General features: G+C 42.4%; 1 protein-coding gene across 1 annotated transcript in view; it reads left to right on the top strand.

Moving 5' to 3' along the window:
- Window positions 1-3,643: 3,643 nt before the first annotated feature.
- The window catches only part of ARSJ (arylsulfatase family member J), a 52,164-nt gene continuing 37,651 nt past the window's right edge, over window positions 3,644-18,156 (top strand). Inside the window, exon 1 of the mRNA XM_065405509.1 lies at window positions 3,644-4,020. Coding sequence (XP_065261581.1) covers window positions 3,644-4,020 — 377 coding nt within the window. The remainder of the gene's footprint in view (window positions 4,021-18,156) is intronic.

The following is an 18,156-nucleotide window of genomic DNA, read 5'->3' as shown; positions in this document are numbered from 1 at the left end:
ACATAGAAAAGCAGCCAGGTTTTTAGACCTTTGACAGTGACGACCATGGAATGTTTTCATTTGTTACTGAGTGATGACTAACAGTTTTGCATGAGTAAGGGAGCCACTTTTAATAAGGCAGGACAGGAAAATAGGAAGGTGTGTTCTGTTCTTGTCTGGTTATACAGCTGTTCCCCTGTTCATTATCCAAAGATAAATTCTATTGTGTCTGCACAGTAGAGTAAAAACCTTTTCAACTCTAAGCTCCCTCTTCTCTGACCCTATAGTTCTGTTCACTAGCATTAATCACTCAGCAGTGATCTTGGGGAGCCAACTCCATGTTTATCTGAACATTTTGGATATTCCTGAAATATTTGGGAGAAATCGGGGACAGAAAATAACTGATACTTTTAAATATATATGTTTTGTTTAAATGATTATAAAACTTGAGGCCAAAATTTGCCTGGTCTTAAATTACAAGCTAAATTGCATGCAGTATTTATAGTGTTGTTAGGCCTGGTTAGTCTATAGGGTGCTCTAAATATCTGTCCAGGCAAGGTACACTGTTACAGCATGTACTAACTAATGAGAAAACAAATGTATTTCCCTGAAGAATCAATTAAAAGTGAGAGAATATTTTTAATCCAATTTACATTTCACTGTATATACTTTTTGTTTGTTGTTCTTTTTTTGTATATTTTATGTTCTTTTATGTTAAGGTATGAATTTAAACAGATATAGTTATACCAGTAAAAGTCACCTTGTGGCCACTCTCATTCCAGTATAAGGGCCTGTTTTCAGTTAAGCATATATCTCTTCAGAAGGGGTTTAAGCTAAACTGATTAAAAAGCCATTCTTATTTTGGAATAAAAGTGTCCACACTAGGAATTAAACCAATAGCGTTATACTGGTATAGTTATACCAGTACAGTATAACTGGCAAAACTTTCCAGTGTAGACAAGCCCTTAAGTTGGAGATCTAAAATCACTGAATCCAGTTTCACTTTCAGGTTCTTACTGCTGCAGTACTTGGGTTTCAAATGTTGCAGTGGAATGTTTATTTCTTTTAAAACAACTGTTTTCACTGGAAATTATATATTGGAAACACTTGTATTGGTTTTACATTTTATGAAAGCTTGTTTTTACATTATTTAAATGTTGGCCCAAATTAAAGTTGACAGTGTTCCTTCAGTGTCTGTTGCTGAGCGTGACACTAAGTGCTGCTATGTATTAATTTATGTCTGTCTAGACAACAAACCAGGCAAAATGTCTGTCCAAGCACTTATATTAAATAGCATAAAAAAATTAAAGGATAGAAACCTGCATGCTTCAGGGTTTAATACAAATACTAAATGATGTTGGTTAGGTAGAAACTTCCCATGATTCCCATAAGTGTCCATTACAGGTTTCTTGCACTTTCCTCTGAAGCATTTAGTGCTCGCCACTGGAAGAGACAGATATCAACGTAGATGGACCATTGGTCTTAGCCTGTGTGGTGATTGCTATGCCCTTAATGATGTAGTTTAATTTATAATAGCTCATCAATATTGTCTTAACACTACAGGAAAAATAAAATTATCAGTGCATGCAGACTTATATAATAGGAAAGCTGTGCCAAACAAATAATGAAGTATCAAAATGTGTAGTCTAAAAGCATAAGAACATATAGTGTGAAAGATCAAAATCATACAATGTTAAACAGTTGGAATGCTTCACAGAATAGTTCTGGTTTTCAGTAATTTTTGGAGAAGCCTCATTTTTATAAAAATATAGAGTGAAACACTCCTGTTAGAATAGAAATATTCTTCCACATGGAATACTAACCAATTTACACCTCAGTGAGGATTCTTTGAGCTTCTAAGAGCTGCACATGAAGGTAGTGTAAGATAACAGGGCTTCAGAAGTGTGGTAAACCTTGACTTCTGTTTGACTGGGTGGTTAAAAGTTAATGATTTCTAAGTAATCTAGTTTGGATAAAAGTTGTTCATGGTGATTCATACTAAACAGCTTAAACCAGCACATTAACAAGAATTTGAAAAACTGCTGCATACACACATTTTAAAACACATTCATATTTTCCAGCTTTGGTGGTAATTTCAGAAATATTGCAAACGATATTTTTGCGAAGAGAAAATGACTGAGAAACTTCTGCAAAGGAGAAGGTGGGATGAAAGAAAAATCCGTCCGCTGGGAGCCATGGAATTGGCCTCGGGATTGTTTTAAGAAAGGGAAGGAAAAATCAAAACAAACGGTGCCTGGCTGCCAGGAATGCGCTGCCTGAGCTTTGGCACCGGCGACGCCTGAGAAGTGCACCGAGCAGTAAAGTGGCAAGGAGCTGGGCCTGGGGCTCCTTAGTCTGGATCTCCAGCAGCTGGGCCCCGTCGGGGGAGAGTTTCAGGCCCTGGGTGGCTTTTTTTCCATAGCTGCGCAGCTGGAGCCTGGAAGGAGCCTGCCGCCGTCCGAGAAGAGAGGCAAAGGGTAGAACAACTTGGGCAGGGGAAAGGGGGCTGCGGCCAACAGGAAGAAGGGAGGGGAGAGAAAGAAAAGAAAAGTGAAAGTCTCCAGCTAAGGAGCCCTGCCCTGGCTGCAGGGAAGGGCGGGAGTGCGGAGAGGCTGGAAGCAGAGGGACAGAGTCGAGTGGAGGGGAGAGTCCAAGGGAAACGGGGGCCACGGGAACGGGAGGAGGCGTGGATGGAGGAGATGGGACTGCAAGGGAGGGGAAGGGGAGAAATGGGCGACAGCGAGGAACGCGAGCGAAAGAGGGGACCCAGCCGGGGCGTGAGGGGAGGGGGAGAGGCTGGGCAGAAAGCGGCAGGGCGCTGACTCCGGCGCTCGGAGACGTTCTCCCGCAGGGCTCCCCGGCCTTGGCCCCTTCCTCCCCCGAGCCTCCTGGCCGGTGGCGGCCGCCAGCTCAGGCCCGGCCGCCCCTCCTGGGGAGGGGGGTACCCAAGCCAGTCACCAGGGCTCAGCGGGGAGGCGGCCCCGAGTGGAGCTGGCCGGGGCTCTTGCGGGGGCAGCTCCCTCCCGCCGGGTCCCTGTAGAGGAAGCCGCCGGCTGGCCGGTGTGTGCGCTGGGAGCAGCTGGAGGCGAGGGGGAGGCTCCCGCCCAGCTGGGAGGGCGGAGGGAGCCGCTCGGCAGCGCCAGCGCAGGCGGGAGGGGAGCGGGCTCGCGTCAGGGTGCGGGGCGGCTTGCTCTTCGGACTCTCCCTGATGCCCGGCGTGACACGGGGAGAGCGCCCGGCCGAGCAGGCGGGAGACTGGACAGGGGGCGCTCGGGGGCTTCTCCTCTAGCAGCAGCCGACCCCCAACTAAGAGGCAGCGCCTGGGGGTGTCCCCCTCTCGCGGGCGCCGGAGCTCCCCGGCCGGGGACTCGACGAATCGCCCCGGCATGGGCGCGGGGACGCAGCAGCTCCCCTGGCTCCAGGCGGGAGACCGGCGAAGGATGCTCTGATCCTGGCTTGGCTTCGGCCATCCTCGTGATTTTGGGGCTGGAGGAGGGGCTGGGGTCTGCCCCCTGCCCCCGCCCCGCCTGTAGAGGCAGCTGAAGTCGGGATGAGCTGGGCTCCCCGTGGCTCGCCCGGGGTGGAAACCCCTTGAGGCTGCCTTCGCCTCCCGTGCCTAGAGCCCCTCTCTGTCGTGCGCCCTCGCCAGCCTTGGCCGAAGTGAATGGCCCCAGGTGGGTGTGCACCGCATCACTGGCTCTGCAAGGGGACAATGCTAGCCGGGGGGGTGCTGGCCGGCTTCTCCGTGCTCAGCCTCCTCACCTACGGCTACCTGTCCTGGGACACCCTTGGATCTAGCCTGGAGGAAACAGAGACCACAAGGGCCAAGCTTGGAGAGGAGCCAGAGGCCAGCGCACCCACCTCTCAGCCTCACATCGTTTTCATCCTGGCTGACGATCAGGGATTCAGAGATGTAGGGTACCACGGGTCAGAGATCAGGACACCAACTCTGGATAAGCTGGCAGCTGAAGGGGTTAAACTGGAGAATTACTATGTTCAGCCTATGTGCACGCCTTCCAGAAGCCAATTTATCACAGGAAAGTAAGTTTACTACTTAATTCTTCTCACCTTCTTAAACTTAATGCTATAACCTCTTCCTCTTAAAGGCAGCACAAGCTCTCCGGTGATGAAGGTAATTAGATGTAAACTGATCTTATTTTATTTTGGGGGAAAATAACCTGTTGATTCACTTGAAAGTTTAATACATTTTTTCCCTTGGACAAAATAGATTTTTCCAGATTACTTTTATAGTGGAATAAAGACCTGCATTCTGTAATCTTGTCAGCCAACAAGAAATCAGCTGAATTACCCACTTCTTAATATTGTAGGAATGGATTTTCCTTTATATACATATAAGTGCTAGTTGTCACTTAATATATTTTGGTATTATGCATTCAGTGATCATGTAGGTCAGTTATGTAACTTCCTTAGGGCAGATTGTACATGAGGTGACAAAGTCAAATTCTTTGTTGGTGAAGTAGAATGAATGTTCCAAGTTGTTTCCATATATATTGCAATGTGCAAATTGTTGCTCTTCTCACAGTGAACCTTTCCTTAAGTGAAGTCTTTCTGTGGTGTTATAGGAGGGTTCCATTGAATTTGAGCTATACACAAGCAGGGGGAATGTAGAATTTTGCAGGTATGTAAGCTGCAGTATCTCCCTTCTTACAATGTAATTGCCACTTTGAAAACAATTGTCTATGGTGCCACCAGAAAAGCTGCCACATGCAAAAATGGGGCTACAGCTGTCTGTCTTGCGCTACCTGGTAGTTTTAAAAAAATCTGTTAGGTAAGTAATCAATATAACCAGTTTAATAGTGATCTTGTTGGCACAACTGGAAATGAAAAAAAACCCTGATTTTTAACTAAAACAAGCAAGTGGCCTAAAGTCTTTCATTGCCATGTGAAAAAACTTAATTTGATATCTGCTCCCAATCTTCCATTTCCCAAACTTGCCAGGACAGGGAGTTCTGCAGGGAAACTCACCATCAAGGGTTCTCAAACTGTGGACCATATCCTAATAGTTTGTCTTGTAGACATCTACCCCCTGGCTCACAGTAACATAACATCCTTTTAGCAACTAAAGTAGAGTTTGTATAGACAAGTAATATTGGGTTAATCTTTCATGTGTTTTTAGCTGCCTTTGCTGTAATGTAGCAACTGGAAAGAAGGAGCAGAGCCAGCACTATCTGATCAGCCAGTTCTCTGTAGACCACCAGCAAGTCTTCTGCAGACCACTGTTGGGAAATTACTGCTTTAAGAGGGGAATCTCATGCTGCACAACAGTGACTCACCCAGTCATGTAAAGAATGGCATTGTTGGGTTCCAAAGAAATCAGGGTGCTGTGCAAGCCTTTTTGAGATTTGTGGCAGTTAGAGAAGGAGAAATTGGTGCATCATCAGGGCAAAAGGAAGAATAACTAAGGGGAGAAATAAGTAACTTAGTTTATTTTACCCTTCCTTTAAAATATCTAATGCAAGTAACTATTTTTAGGTTAATGAAAAAAGCGAAAGTAAAATGGGCACATTTTTGGGAATCCTACTCTTTTAATCAGGTTGCAAGGAGAGAGAGACCCTGAAAATCTGCCTCTTTAATTTTGGAACCTTTTGGGTGGCAGGTGGGAAGAGATTTGCTTACACTTCATTCATTTCATTTTATTTACTTACAGTCTGCTGGACTACCATTTTTTCTTCTTTACTTTCAGAAGAAGGAACAGTAAAAGGAAAAGACTGCTTTACACAAATGAGAAATAGGGGAAGGAAGTGGTTAGGAGAGGCTAGGTCTGGGCAAGATATTAACAATGTAGAGCCAGAAGAATATTGTCATCCCTCTTTTGTATAAAGATGGGTGCCAGAGGTGATATGTTATGATGCTGTCTGCATAGAGGTAAAATAAGGGCAAGGACTGGAATACATTAATGACAAAAGAAATAAACCAGTAAAAACTGCTCTCATATTTAAGTCCTTTGAAGTCCTTGAAGGGTTCTACTTTCCCTTTAAATTATGTGCATAATGTCCCTTGATGTTGATGACTCAAGGTGAGATTGAAAGCCTGACCCAGTGGGCTTAATGCCACAGGTGGTCTGCTCCCATGGTAGCTGCATTGGGGCCAAAGGAGGGAGATAAGGCAGTCAGCTTTCAGGAAGCAGGCTGCCCCTAGAGCTGCAGGTGCAGAACCAGGATTGCAACAAAGGACTGGGTGGATCTTAGAATTATAAAATTTTCTCTGACCTGCACTGCTCTTCAATTCAGCCCTAGAACTAATTTGATTCCTTCCAAAGGGCCCATTGCTAGTTTAGAAAACATTGCCTGTCAGATTGAAATTTCTAAAGATCTCTGTCTACTCTTGCTTTACTATTTGAGGTACTGCTAAGTTGAGTTGGACAGTGGCTTGTTTATGTTTGAGGTGTTGTCAAGTGGGTATAACTTTGCAGCAAACAAGTTGTGTAATAATAACAACAGTGTGATGCTGTTGTGAAAAAGGCTAATGTCATTCCAGGCTGTGTTAACAGAATTGTTGGATGAAAGACATGAGAGGTAATTGTCCTGCTCTACTTGGCACTGGTGGGCCAATAGCTGGTACTGTGTCCAATTCTAGTCACCACACATTAGGAAAAATGTGGACAAATCAGAGAGTCCAGAGGAGATCAACAAAAATGATAAAAGGTTTAGAAACCTGACCTATGAGGAAAGGTTTAAAAAAAAGAAAACCGGGGCATGCTTAGTCTTGAGAAAAGAAGATTGAGGGGGGACCTGATAGTCTTCAAATATGTTAAGAGCTGTTATAAAGAGACACTGATAATTGTTCTCCACATCCACTGAAGGCAGGACAAGAAGTAATGGACTTAATCTGCAGCAATTAGGTATTAATAAAAACTTTCTAACTATAAGGGTAGTTAAGTTCCGGACTAGACTTTCAAGGGAGGTGGTGGAATCCCCATCATTGGAGGTTTTGAATAACAGGTTGGACAAACTCCTATCGGGGATGGTCTAGGTATACTTGGTCCTGCCTTAGCATGGGGACTGGACTTGATGCCCTTTGGAGGTCCCTTCCAGCCCTACATTTCTATGATACTATGAATCAGAATATTTCAGGACACATAGCTTGCAGAACTAGAGCGAAGACAGAAGCTATCTTACTCGTGTACTGGTGAGAAGAAATCTAAAAGAATATGTACATCCCATGTGTTGGAATATCAATAAAATATACAGAGATAGGAATGTGTCACAGGAAAAGGCTGCAGTGAAATATTGCCATTTGACTGACTGCTACATTAAAAAAAAAAAAAAGGAAGAACTTGTGTAAACATCATAATTAGGAAATGCACTGTGGCAGTCTGAAAATTGTTCTATTTTTGAAAATATTTTGACATTTAAGAAAAATGCAGGAAGACTATGGATGGTATACAAGTAGGCTTTGATATATAGAATAGTGCAGATGACCTAAAAAATTGGAAATATTTGAGATTTTTTTTTGTATAAAGTGTGTGTACATATGAGTAAGTTGAACAAATAGTACAACATGCAGTACTTGGTTTAGTCAGATGTGGTACTGCTACCGACTTCCTATTAAAACCAAGGATTACTTTGAAACATGCAAAATACAGTTTGCCAATAGAGTCTTTTTTTGAGAAATATCAAAATATTGGAATCAAGAGAAGGAGCCTTTCTTTGGATAAAGTATTGCTGAGGTATGAAGCCTTTGGAGGTGATGAGTGTTGTGAATGTCATCTGGTACAGCCAAGCAAATGGGCAGGTACGTGCTTGAGTGAGGTGGTGATGTATTTGCTCTGTCAATAGCCTATTTAATAAAATAATTAGAAAATTAAAATAGTACTGTAACGATGCTGCCTCTGGTGGAACACTTCTGAGAGAGTCAATTCAGGACAAATTGCTGAAAGCAGGGCAGTTACAGCCCAAGGCTGGGGTTCCTTTGCACACCAAGGCAAGGCAAACCAAACCAACCAAACATAGAGGACTTTGGTTTTACCCCACTGGCTAACCATAAGTCACACAAGCAATTCCCTTAGACACTTCAGTTTCCCAGTATCACCACCAGCGCCACTCGTTATGGGGACGAATGGTTATGAAAACCAATACCCCAGTAAAAGAAAAAAGGTTCTCCTGATCCCAAAGGACCAAGCCCCAGACCCAGGTCAATATACAAATCAGATCTTACCCACAAATCCTTTAGAATCTAAAGGTTTATTCATAAAAGGAAAAAGACATAGATGAGTGCTAGAATTGGTTAAATGGAATTAATTACATACAGTAATTGCAAAGTTCTTGGTTCAGGCTTGTAGCAGTGATGGAATAAACTGCAGATTCAAATCAAATTTCTGGAGTACATCCACAGCTGGGATGGGTCATTCAGTCCTTTGTTCAGAGCTTCAGTTTGTAGCAAAGTCCCTCCAGAGGCAAGAAGCAGGATTGAAGACAAGATGGAGGCGTTTTCAGAGCCTTTTTATATTTTCTGCCTGTGGGAGGACACCTCTTTGTTCTTACTGTGGAAAATCCCAGCAGCAAGATGGAGTCTGGAGTCACATGGTCAAGTCACATGCCCATGCATGACTCAGTTTGCAGGCTGACCCCATTGTTTACATATTAGTTTGAATGTTCCCAGGAAAGTTCAAATGTGGACTGGCATCTCCCAAAGTCCATTGTCCATTAAGTGTTTCTTGATTGGGCACTTACTGAGAATAGTCTCTTCTCAAGAAGCTGACCAAATGCTTCACTGAGGCTTCTTAGAATCAAAACACATTGAGATACAAGTACATAGCCAATATTCATAACTTTAACTATAAAAATGACACACACATACAGACAACATAATCATAACCAGCAAACTACAGTCTTCCCAGAGACACCTCACACAACAACCTCTGTATAATATTTGCTGCAAATATATAACAGTGGTTGCAACAATGATCTATACGGTTACAGTTCATATTAATAACGTCACCAGTACAGTACTATAATTAGAAAAAAAGTAATTTATTTATAAGTATAATAGATTCATAAGCTATACGTGTTTTTGGAGGCAAAGGCCACTATTTGCATTTCCTGTGCTGTATCTATGTAGTTGGTTGAAGACCATATGGCACTTGCCACCTTTGGCCTAGATAATGCATTGGAATATGCTAGTCTGGTCCCTTGAGAGTCTCTTGACATCCATAGGACTTGGAGTTCCCACTAGTCCATTTGGAGGGCCAGAGAGTACTGTGGCAACCAAATATTGGATAGAATGCCTATGATTCATCTGACAAAGTGGGTATTCACCTACGAAAGCTTATGCTCCAATATGTCTGTTAGTCTGTAAGGTGCCACAGGACTCTTTTTATGAATCACAGAAACTCTGCACTGAGCTCAAGAATGAGCTTTGCGTTATGGAGGCCAGTCCTTTTGCGGACTTCTTCTGCTCAGTGGGTAGAGGTCTGTGCGTCTAAAGCCAAAGATGTTGAGGTCTCCTTTCTGTGTCCTTGTATGTATCTTTAGGTGATGACTGTAGTATCTGTCTGTATGCATTGAGTAAGAGTTCCTGGAAATAAGGGAGGGAGAGAATTTTTTAAAAAAAAAGATGAATTTAAAGAATTCCTTTTCTTGTGGTGTTCTGTCCCTCTACTGTCCTCTGTTGTTTGTGCAGCCAGTAATGTCCAGTTAATGGACTCCTGAACTCTAAAATGCAATATACTCTTAAGATATCAGGAGTCTGTTAGTATCACTTTATTTCTAATGCATCACCCAAAAAAAAAAAATACAAATAAACACATAATGGAGCAAAGCATAGGGTGGACTGGTGCCTGGTTTTCAACCAGAAAGTCGACCAGAAAGTCTGGTCGAAAAGGGGACTTGACAGTGTTCAGTTAGATCTACTGACTGGATACCCAAAGTCTGGGTACTGCGAGCGGTGGAGGCACTGGGTCATCACCTGATCCAGCCCCTATTCAGCTGGGGCTGCTTCCTACCTTTCTCGGGCGGCTGCAGCTCCCAGCCCCAGGTCCACAGGCAAGTCCCTCCTGACTCGGGGTGGTGGGGGGGGGGGTGAGGGGAAAAGCAGCGAGCGACGGAGGGGAGAAGAGGAGTGGATGTGGCACAGACTTGGGGAAGGGGTGAGGCTTTGTGGGGAATAGGTAGGGCAGGAGTGGTGTCTCCGGGGTAAGAGGCGGGGATGGGGAGGTTCCGGCACTCCTGCTGGAGAGTCCGTTTTTTAAATATTACCAAATTGGCAACCCTAGCAAAGCAGCGGGTAAAAACACAACATATAAATATGAAAGATTAGCAAACATAGGGAAGGAGTGACTAGCAGAGTGTGGAGAGTGATATGCAATCATATTTTTCATGCATCAGTTTTTAATTATACTTATAAGAACATTGTCTGGTAGTTTAGGCCCAAAACTTGCAAACCAAATTTGGCAGCATTGTATTGGATGCAAAATCTATACCTAATTAGAAAGGTGAAACTGATTGATCAAATTTTCATTGTCCAAGATGTGTGAAATTAAAAAAATGAATGAAACAGTACACATGGTCAAAAGTAAATTACACTTTAGAAATCTTCTAATTTTTAAACAAAGAAATGTATTGTTAATAACATCGGTAAGGAATTTTAAATTTGTAATTTTTAATCTGACTTTTTTTCTCAAACCTGACAAAATCATTTTGGAAAAAAGAAATGATTTTGTGTGACAGAAGTATCAGCATACAAAGTGCATTGTAGACAGTAAGTATGGGATCTATAAAGCCTTGCAAATGCACTTCAAAGTCTATTAATTCAATACTCAACATCCCTAGCACATGTCTGTTTGGTAATTGATCATGTGTACTTCTGATATTAATAGTAAATAGTAAACTGATGAAGGAATAAACATTGGTAGGCTCTCATGATCAGAGCTCTGGTATTTGAATGCATCTTCCCTAAAAAAGACCCTTTGAAGTGAATCAACACTCAGGCAATTCAGTTATGTTTCCTGGGGAAAAAATGGCCTGGAAAGGACGCTGATTATCTAGATGCACAGTGAAAAAGACACTCATTGTACCACCCAAAAGATCTAAGATAGTTTGGGGCTTAAAATTGGGAAAACTAAATTCGAATGCTAGTAGAGTACTTTTCATGTGATAGAAGTAGCTAGTGGTCAATCTTACATACTGCAGCTCAGAAGAGGAAAAATGCTCCATTTGCAACTCTGTTATTTCTTGCATTTTGTAACAATGATCTCCATCAAGATTCCAGATTTTTGTTGTTTTTATTTTAATTTTGTTTTAAATCTGTTCTTTTGTTATTTTAATAGCTTGTGTTTCCATGTCCAAGTTTGTAATGTTAAGGCACCTGCCCATGTTGGAGTAAATTTGTGCTAAAATGTTTAACAGTGTAGAGAGGTATTTGAACATATGTCACTCTAAATTTATGATAACTATTGTCAATGATAACTATTCAATGGAAACTTGTTTATATTCATTGTTTTCCTGCTGCCTATTTAGACCTGTTATATCTGTAAAGAAATGCAGTCTACAGAGAGATTTAGTGAATTAAGTAAATGGTTATAGTAACAATTTTATTAAAATATGCAATATATGTGCACAAAATATTCTAATCAAAATATGAGACATCAAAAATTGATCATATTCTTTATTCCCACATACCAAGACACACACATATTTCACTGAAAACTAAGCCATCATATTTGGGGAGTTAAGGTTTTTTTGTTAAATTTGGATTAAAACTTTTAGCAAAATAATGCAGTAATAATATTTGTGTGTTAGGAAGTTAATTATTATTTTAATTTAGTTTTTGTGTCAAAGTTCATTGCTTTTGGTAGAATCTGGTAATTTTCCTGAGAAAGCTAAAATATTAAAATTTACTACTAGCTCTCACAGCTTGATATGTATCAGCAGTTGCACCTTCAATTCATGCTATGTTGTATTGCTTCCCCCTTGGTCTATCCAAATTCTTAATCAACTGCAATTACTACCAGTGTCAGCATCTGCTGCACCCTTACTTGTCTTTTGAATACTCACAATTTTAATATGATTAGATTTTTATTTTCAATGAAGGGACCATTTTCTCATCATCATTGATTAATATTCATATTTGCAGCCTCTTGGCAATGCTGGGTTTACAGTGGCGCCATGGAGCCGGGCCCATGCTCAGAAGGGGCGCCAGCTGGCTCTGCTTGCATTGTGCCCTGAGACCCTGCCAGCCCGCTGGCTCCTCCCACCCCACCTACCACTGCTCCTCTCGGCCTGCCCGCCAAGGGCTCCTCTTCACCCCCTGGTGCCACCCGCCAGCTTCTCTCTGCCCCCTGGCCAGACCCCAGTGCCCTCCGGCTCCAGGCAGTCTCTGCTTCCCACCACCGTGGGGCCCCACCAATCTTGTGTGAGGGGGCTTGGTTGGGCCCCTCCAGGCAAGTGGGTCCTGAGGGAGCCCAGCTGGGTCAGGCCCTGGCCTGGCTGCTTGCACCACTCCCAAAGGGCTGGAGCGATTCCCTGCCCTGGAACCAGCCTGCACTGGCAGCTCAGCCCGGCAGACAGTTGCCTCCCAGCAGGGCCGGTGAATGTGGCCGGGAGGCAGGGTGTGGGGAAGGGGGTTTCTGGAGGGGAGGGGGTGCTGGGCTGTGAGGGGGTAGGGAAGATCTGTGTGTTGGGGCACTAGGGAATGGGGGTTGGGGTGCTGGGCAGTTGTGGTGGACTGTGGGCAGGGGGCGCTGGGCAGGGGTGGTGGTGTGCAGGGCACTGTGCATAGTGGGTCCGGGGGGGTTCTGACATAAGGAATTGGAGGGCTGTTCCAGTGTTGGGTGGGGGGTGTTCTGTGGCGTGGCATGGACCCACCCCCGAAGAGAAGGGGCATGCTGGCAGCACAGGACTGGTCAGGCCACTGTGCGTCTGTAAGGTGACCAGATAACAAGTGTGAAAAATCGGGACGGGGTGGGGGGTAATTGGCACCTATATAAGAAAAAGCCCCAAATATCGGGACTGTCTCTATAAAATCGGGACATCTGGTTACCCTATGTGTAAGGTTAATCCGGCCCTGCCTCTTGGTATCCCTGCTTATGTGTATTTAATGTATGGTAAAACATAATGAGATAACTTCACCGGACTAGATACTGCAGCTATCTTAAGATATATATAAATATACTGAGAACATATCACAGCTTGTTGCTATTTTAAAGCTGTGTAAGGTCTATACTGGCCATACATGGGATGAGCTTACTTTCCTTATATTGATGTTTTGCCACTAACACATTAATATGACAGTGACAAGTGTCCCATTGGCCGTGGGCCAATACATTCTCTCAGGAGAGAGCATGTAAAATTGATTTTAGTGTAATTTTTGGCTAATCAGCTACCCAGTTTATAGAAATTGTCTTAATTAAAACCCAGTACAGAGAACCAGAGACCTCAGGGGATCTTCGTGTCTCTAAACTAAACTGATGGCCTCACACTCAATATGAACAGTTCAAGAAAGAAATTAATATAATACTTGTAAATTGTTGCCCCTTGAAGTTCATATAAAGGTGCCTGAACGATTGAAATCTGATTAAAATTACTTTTGACTTTTCTCTATGACCTGTGATGCAATTGTTTAAATATTGAATTTGGGAATTTTCTGTACTTTGTGGCTCATAATAAATGAGTGAACCACTTTTCTAGTTCTATTGGGAGTGTGTAAACTAGTTGTCAGGCAATCACCTATTTATGAATGTAGGTAATTGTATGGTTCTCATCACCATAATATCTGGCCACTGGTCAAAAAGGAAGTCACTGGTAGAGCTGGGAACCGAATCTAGATTCTAGACTGTCTGAGTTGTAGTCCCATGTCTTAAGTACAAAACTGTCCTTTCTTGTTTGAAATGACTGTATCAGAAAAACTTTAAGTGAAGTATAGGGATAATAAATTCCTTCAGTATGCTATGGGCATGTAGGACTACATTTTTAACCCAAAGGCCAGACACCAATATACAGAAATCACATGGACAAAATTGTACCTGCACAGTTTCATGATTAATACATCTATTTGTGTTAGATGTTCACACAAATAAGAATACACTGTTTTACAAATGGACTTCTGGCCTCTGGTTTGCTACATCTGACCCATACTATATATATTTATTTTGATTTATAAACATCAAGTGCCTATTACACATACTGGGCACGTCAAAAAATTTTTAAAATTCATCAAGCAAACAAACAAAGCGCTTCCACAAATCCCATCTCACACAAAGAAAAAGAAAACCCAGCAAGTTGGCAAAAATCCTTTTCAGGTCTGACTTCCCCTTCATACTTCAGCCTTCCCCAAATCTTTAGCAAAAGGGATGGATGGGCTTGCAGTGTGCCTGGAAGGTCAACAGTTTCAGTCTTCTCTTGTATCCATATGCACACACAGATGAACATTGTGTACACACAAAGAGGTGCACATGTAAAAGGAAGACCCTTCAAAAATGTGCTTCATAAATGTTTATTCAGTTCTATCAATGTTCACCATTGCGATAAATGTTGCGTTAGAGCTCATATTGTGGTAGCACTCATGGGGCTCATATGATGAACACCTGAAAATCTACAGAGGATCTCTAGTTAATTTTATAGGGACTCCTGAAATTTCCAGTGGATGATCCAAGGGGACGATCAGATGTTGAAAAGTGTCAGATTTCTTTCTGCTTGCTATTAAATTGCCAGGTACTTCAATGCCAGAAAATCTCTCCATTGCATAATAATTGCACCAAATAAATACATAGTTATAATTAAACTATATCAGCAAGTATTTAGCCTGAGTTTTTATTTTATTTTGAGAAGATCCTCTGGCATCAGCCCCATTTTTCCTTTCACTTCCATTCTTACTCCAATGTGCCCTGTATAGCAGCTCTCCTCAAGGTGGGCAGGATGTGCGGGTTCCTGAGTCATGCATCTTATTTGTCCCTGAGTATCGCATCTAATTTATGCATTGAGGGCTTCCCAGAGTTTTGTTTAGAGCCCACTGAATAGCAGCTGGAGAATTGACAAGATTCTGAACGAAGACAGTGAAGGAGAAAAAAAATCAGGAAAGACCTAGCATATCACTCTTCTGCTCCTGCTGTAGAGGAATTACTAACTGTCATATCTAGTTTATTATCTCATTAATTTTGGTTTAGTGAGTTCCATATCTTAGGCTAGGTCTACACTACAAGCTCAGATCAGGATAACTACATCACTTAGGGGTGTGAAAAGTCCACACCCCTAAGCGACGTAGTTATGCTGTCCTAACCCCCTGTGTAGATAGCACTATGTCAACAGGAGAACTTCTCCCGTCAACATAGCTACCGCCTCTCATGGAGGTGGATTAACTACACCTATGGGAGAAGCTGTCCCATTGGCATAGTAGCGTTTTCATTAAAGTGCTACAGTGGTGCTGCTGCAGCGCTGTACGTGTAGACAAGACCTTAATGTCCTGTATAAAAAAATTATTATATTTTGTAACAATTGCAAAGTTACAAATACCTTATTTTGGAAAATAGATTTTTTGGCCTCAGTGTAAAACCTAGTTGCCTATACATTTAATCTTTTTTAATATCTAAGATAACCTCTATGTGTAAATGTCCCTTGAACGAAGAATGCTTTAATTTCTTCTAACAGCAAGTTTAATTAATTGTGCTATTCTTGCTTTCAGTTGATGGCCTACTCTCCATTCCACAATTTAGTTGGGGCTTTTCAGATTGTTTTAAAAGGAAAGCTTTTATCAAACATATGGTGAGCATCAGAAACTCCTAGTTGCCTACAGTGAATTAATTATTAAAACAGCCAGGCATGTCCTGGTCCTCTCTGACTTGATTGCTTTTGGTTTGGAAAATGGAAGAGATCAATAGGGCAGGAATTTGGGAAAGTAACATATTGCTGAAAATGGCAACACCTCTATAAGATTACCAGGTGCCCATTCTTAAGATTATCCTCTGCATTTCAGATTTATGTATGCTAGCCTTTCCCACCCTTCATGGATATTCTCCAGGGGTGTCCCAACTCTACAAAATAACATCCAAAATATGCTGTGTTCCACCAGCAGCTGGATTTGGGTTTGAGTTTATGTGAATTTTATGTGTGTGCCTGGAGAATTCCCTCTTTCATTTGAAGATACAAACCAAACCTTATGCTGACCATACATTTTTTTTTTTTTTATGATATCCAGGCTCTCCAAAATACTATGATGACATGTACTATTATAAGAAACTGAAAAAATAGACAAAGCTGCACCATTAGCAGAATTATTGAAATTTCTGGATCTTGGGGGAACATTTTCTTATTTTTAAATATTTTTCCTCTTCAGATAGATTTTTCCAATATTATGAATACATAAATCTTAAGCGGGGGTGGGTGGGGAAATTAAATAGTTATAAAAAGAAAAATCTATTGTCAAGTCTGGTATAATTTGTGCCTTTCCTGATCTGAATTGTTCTTGCTATTGTAAACCTTGAAGAGTTTCATGTTGTGTGTTCTGTGCTACATGACAGCCTAGAAATGGGGACTATTTTGATTTCTGTGGATTATGAAAGATTCTTTCAAAAAGGAGTTCAAAGCCATCATTGAGGCTTGTATGCAAGCAACACCCTTGTTCACATTTTAGACTAAGGAAAATGGGAAGGTGAACATGCATCTCACTTGCTGGGCTGTCAAGTTGGAAGAAGCCCTGATGCATTTTTTTAGGCTGTTTGAGAAGAAGAACTGCATTCACAAATGTGGGTAGTATTTGCAGCATAATCTTTTTCAATTCTTGTGGTGTTTTTTGTTGCAATAAACAAAAAAATAAGCTTATTTATAGTTATTGTTTATTTGATTATCTTTCTCTTTAATTTCTATCAACCAGTGCAGTAACTCAATAGGCAACATCTTATCCTCAGATGTTAGGGCCTGATTCAGCACTAGGCTAGTCCAGCTTTATGATAGAGTAAATCCAGTTACATGACACAAAAGAGGAGCCGTCAGTTCTGAATCAGGTACTTATTGTTTATAATGAGAAAGTAAATTAATATAATAGACAAGAATACAGAAAACTGCCAAACTAGAGGCTCAGCCCAGTTCTATAACCCCGGGGTGTAAAGTCCTAGCTTCTCAAACGCTTTTTCCGCCCTCCATCTGCCTAGCAGCCCTTCCCTGGTGACATATTGAGAGTGAAGCTGAGCTGGTATTTACCCTTGTTCGCTGGATGTTGTATTGTGCAACGTTACCCTATATCTAGCAATAAACTTTTATTTAAGATAATTTTGGTTAATTGTGTAGACTGTTAAACTGGACACAGCTGTTATTAGGTGCTGTAAAAATGTGGAAACTGATTTCTGAACCATAAGAGAGAAGGAAGCAGAAAGGGATGAATTATTTGGGCAAGGGAGGGGAGGCATAAGACTGGAAATTGTGATTTCTTTTCCCCTTCTCAAACAATACTGCAAAGAAGTAGTGTGAAGTGAGTGTGGGCCATTGTGCATTCCTGAAAAATTTCAGCTGCACCCCTTACTTGATGCAATTATGCATTAGTGTTTGTGGTTTTTCTGAGTGGTAGCCGTGTTAATTTGTATCAGCAAAAAGAATGAGGAGTACTTGTGGCACCTTAGAGACTAGTTTAGTCACAAGTACAGTAACTCCTCACTTAAAGTCGTCCTGGTTAACGTTATTTCGTTGTTACTTTGCTGATCAATTAGGGAACATGCTCCTTTAAAGTTGTGTAATGCTCCCTTCTAACGTTGTTTGGCAGCTGCCTGCTTTGTCTACTGCTTGCAGGAAGAGCAGCCTGTTGCAGCTAGCTGGTGGGGGCTTGGAACCAGGGTGGACTGGCAGCCCCCTATCAGCTCCCCTAAGTTCCCTGTGCAGCAGCTGCCTGCAGTTCAGCTGTGTCCCTCCCCCCACTGCCATGTGTTGCTCCTGCCCTCTGCCTTGGAGCTGCTCCCCGAGACTCCTGCTTGCTGTGCGGGGGGGGGGGGGGAGGGAAAGAAGAGGGGAGCTAATGTCAGGGTGTCTCCCTCCCCCCACTCCTGCACCCCACTTATCCCATCTTCCATAGAGCGGGGGGACACACCAGGGCTCAGGAGGGAGGGAGCTTGCAGCAGCTGTGGTCTCAGCAAGCTGAACTAATTAACAAGGCAGTGTACTTAAAGGTGAAATGCTCATATCTCCCTCCATTCCTGCTGCCTTGTAGTGAGAGAGTTAACCCTTGAGGGCTCAGCCA

Source organism: Emys orbicularis, chromosome 5 (genome assembly GCF_028017835.1).
Source record: "Emys orbicularis isolate rEmyOrb1 chromosome 5, rEmyOrb1.hap1, whole genome shotgun sequence".
Taxonomy (NCBI): domain Eukaryota; kingdom Metazoa; phylum Chordata; order Testudines; family Emydidae; genus Emys; species Emys orbicularis.
The sequence above is the reverse complement of the archived record's forward strand: the minus strand, read 5'-3'. Positions and strand labels throughout refer to the sequence as shown.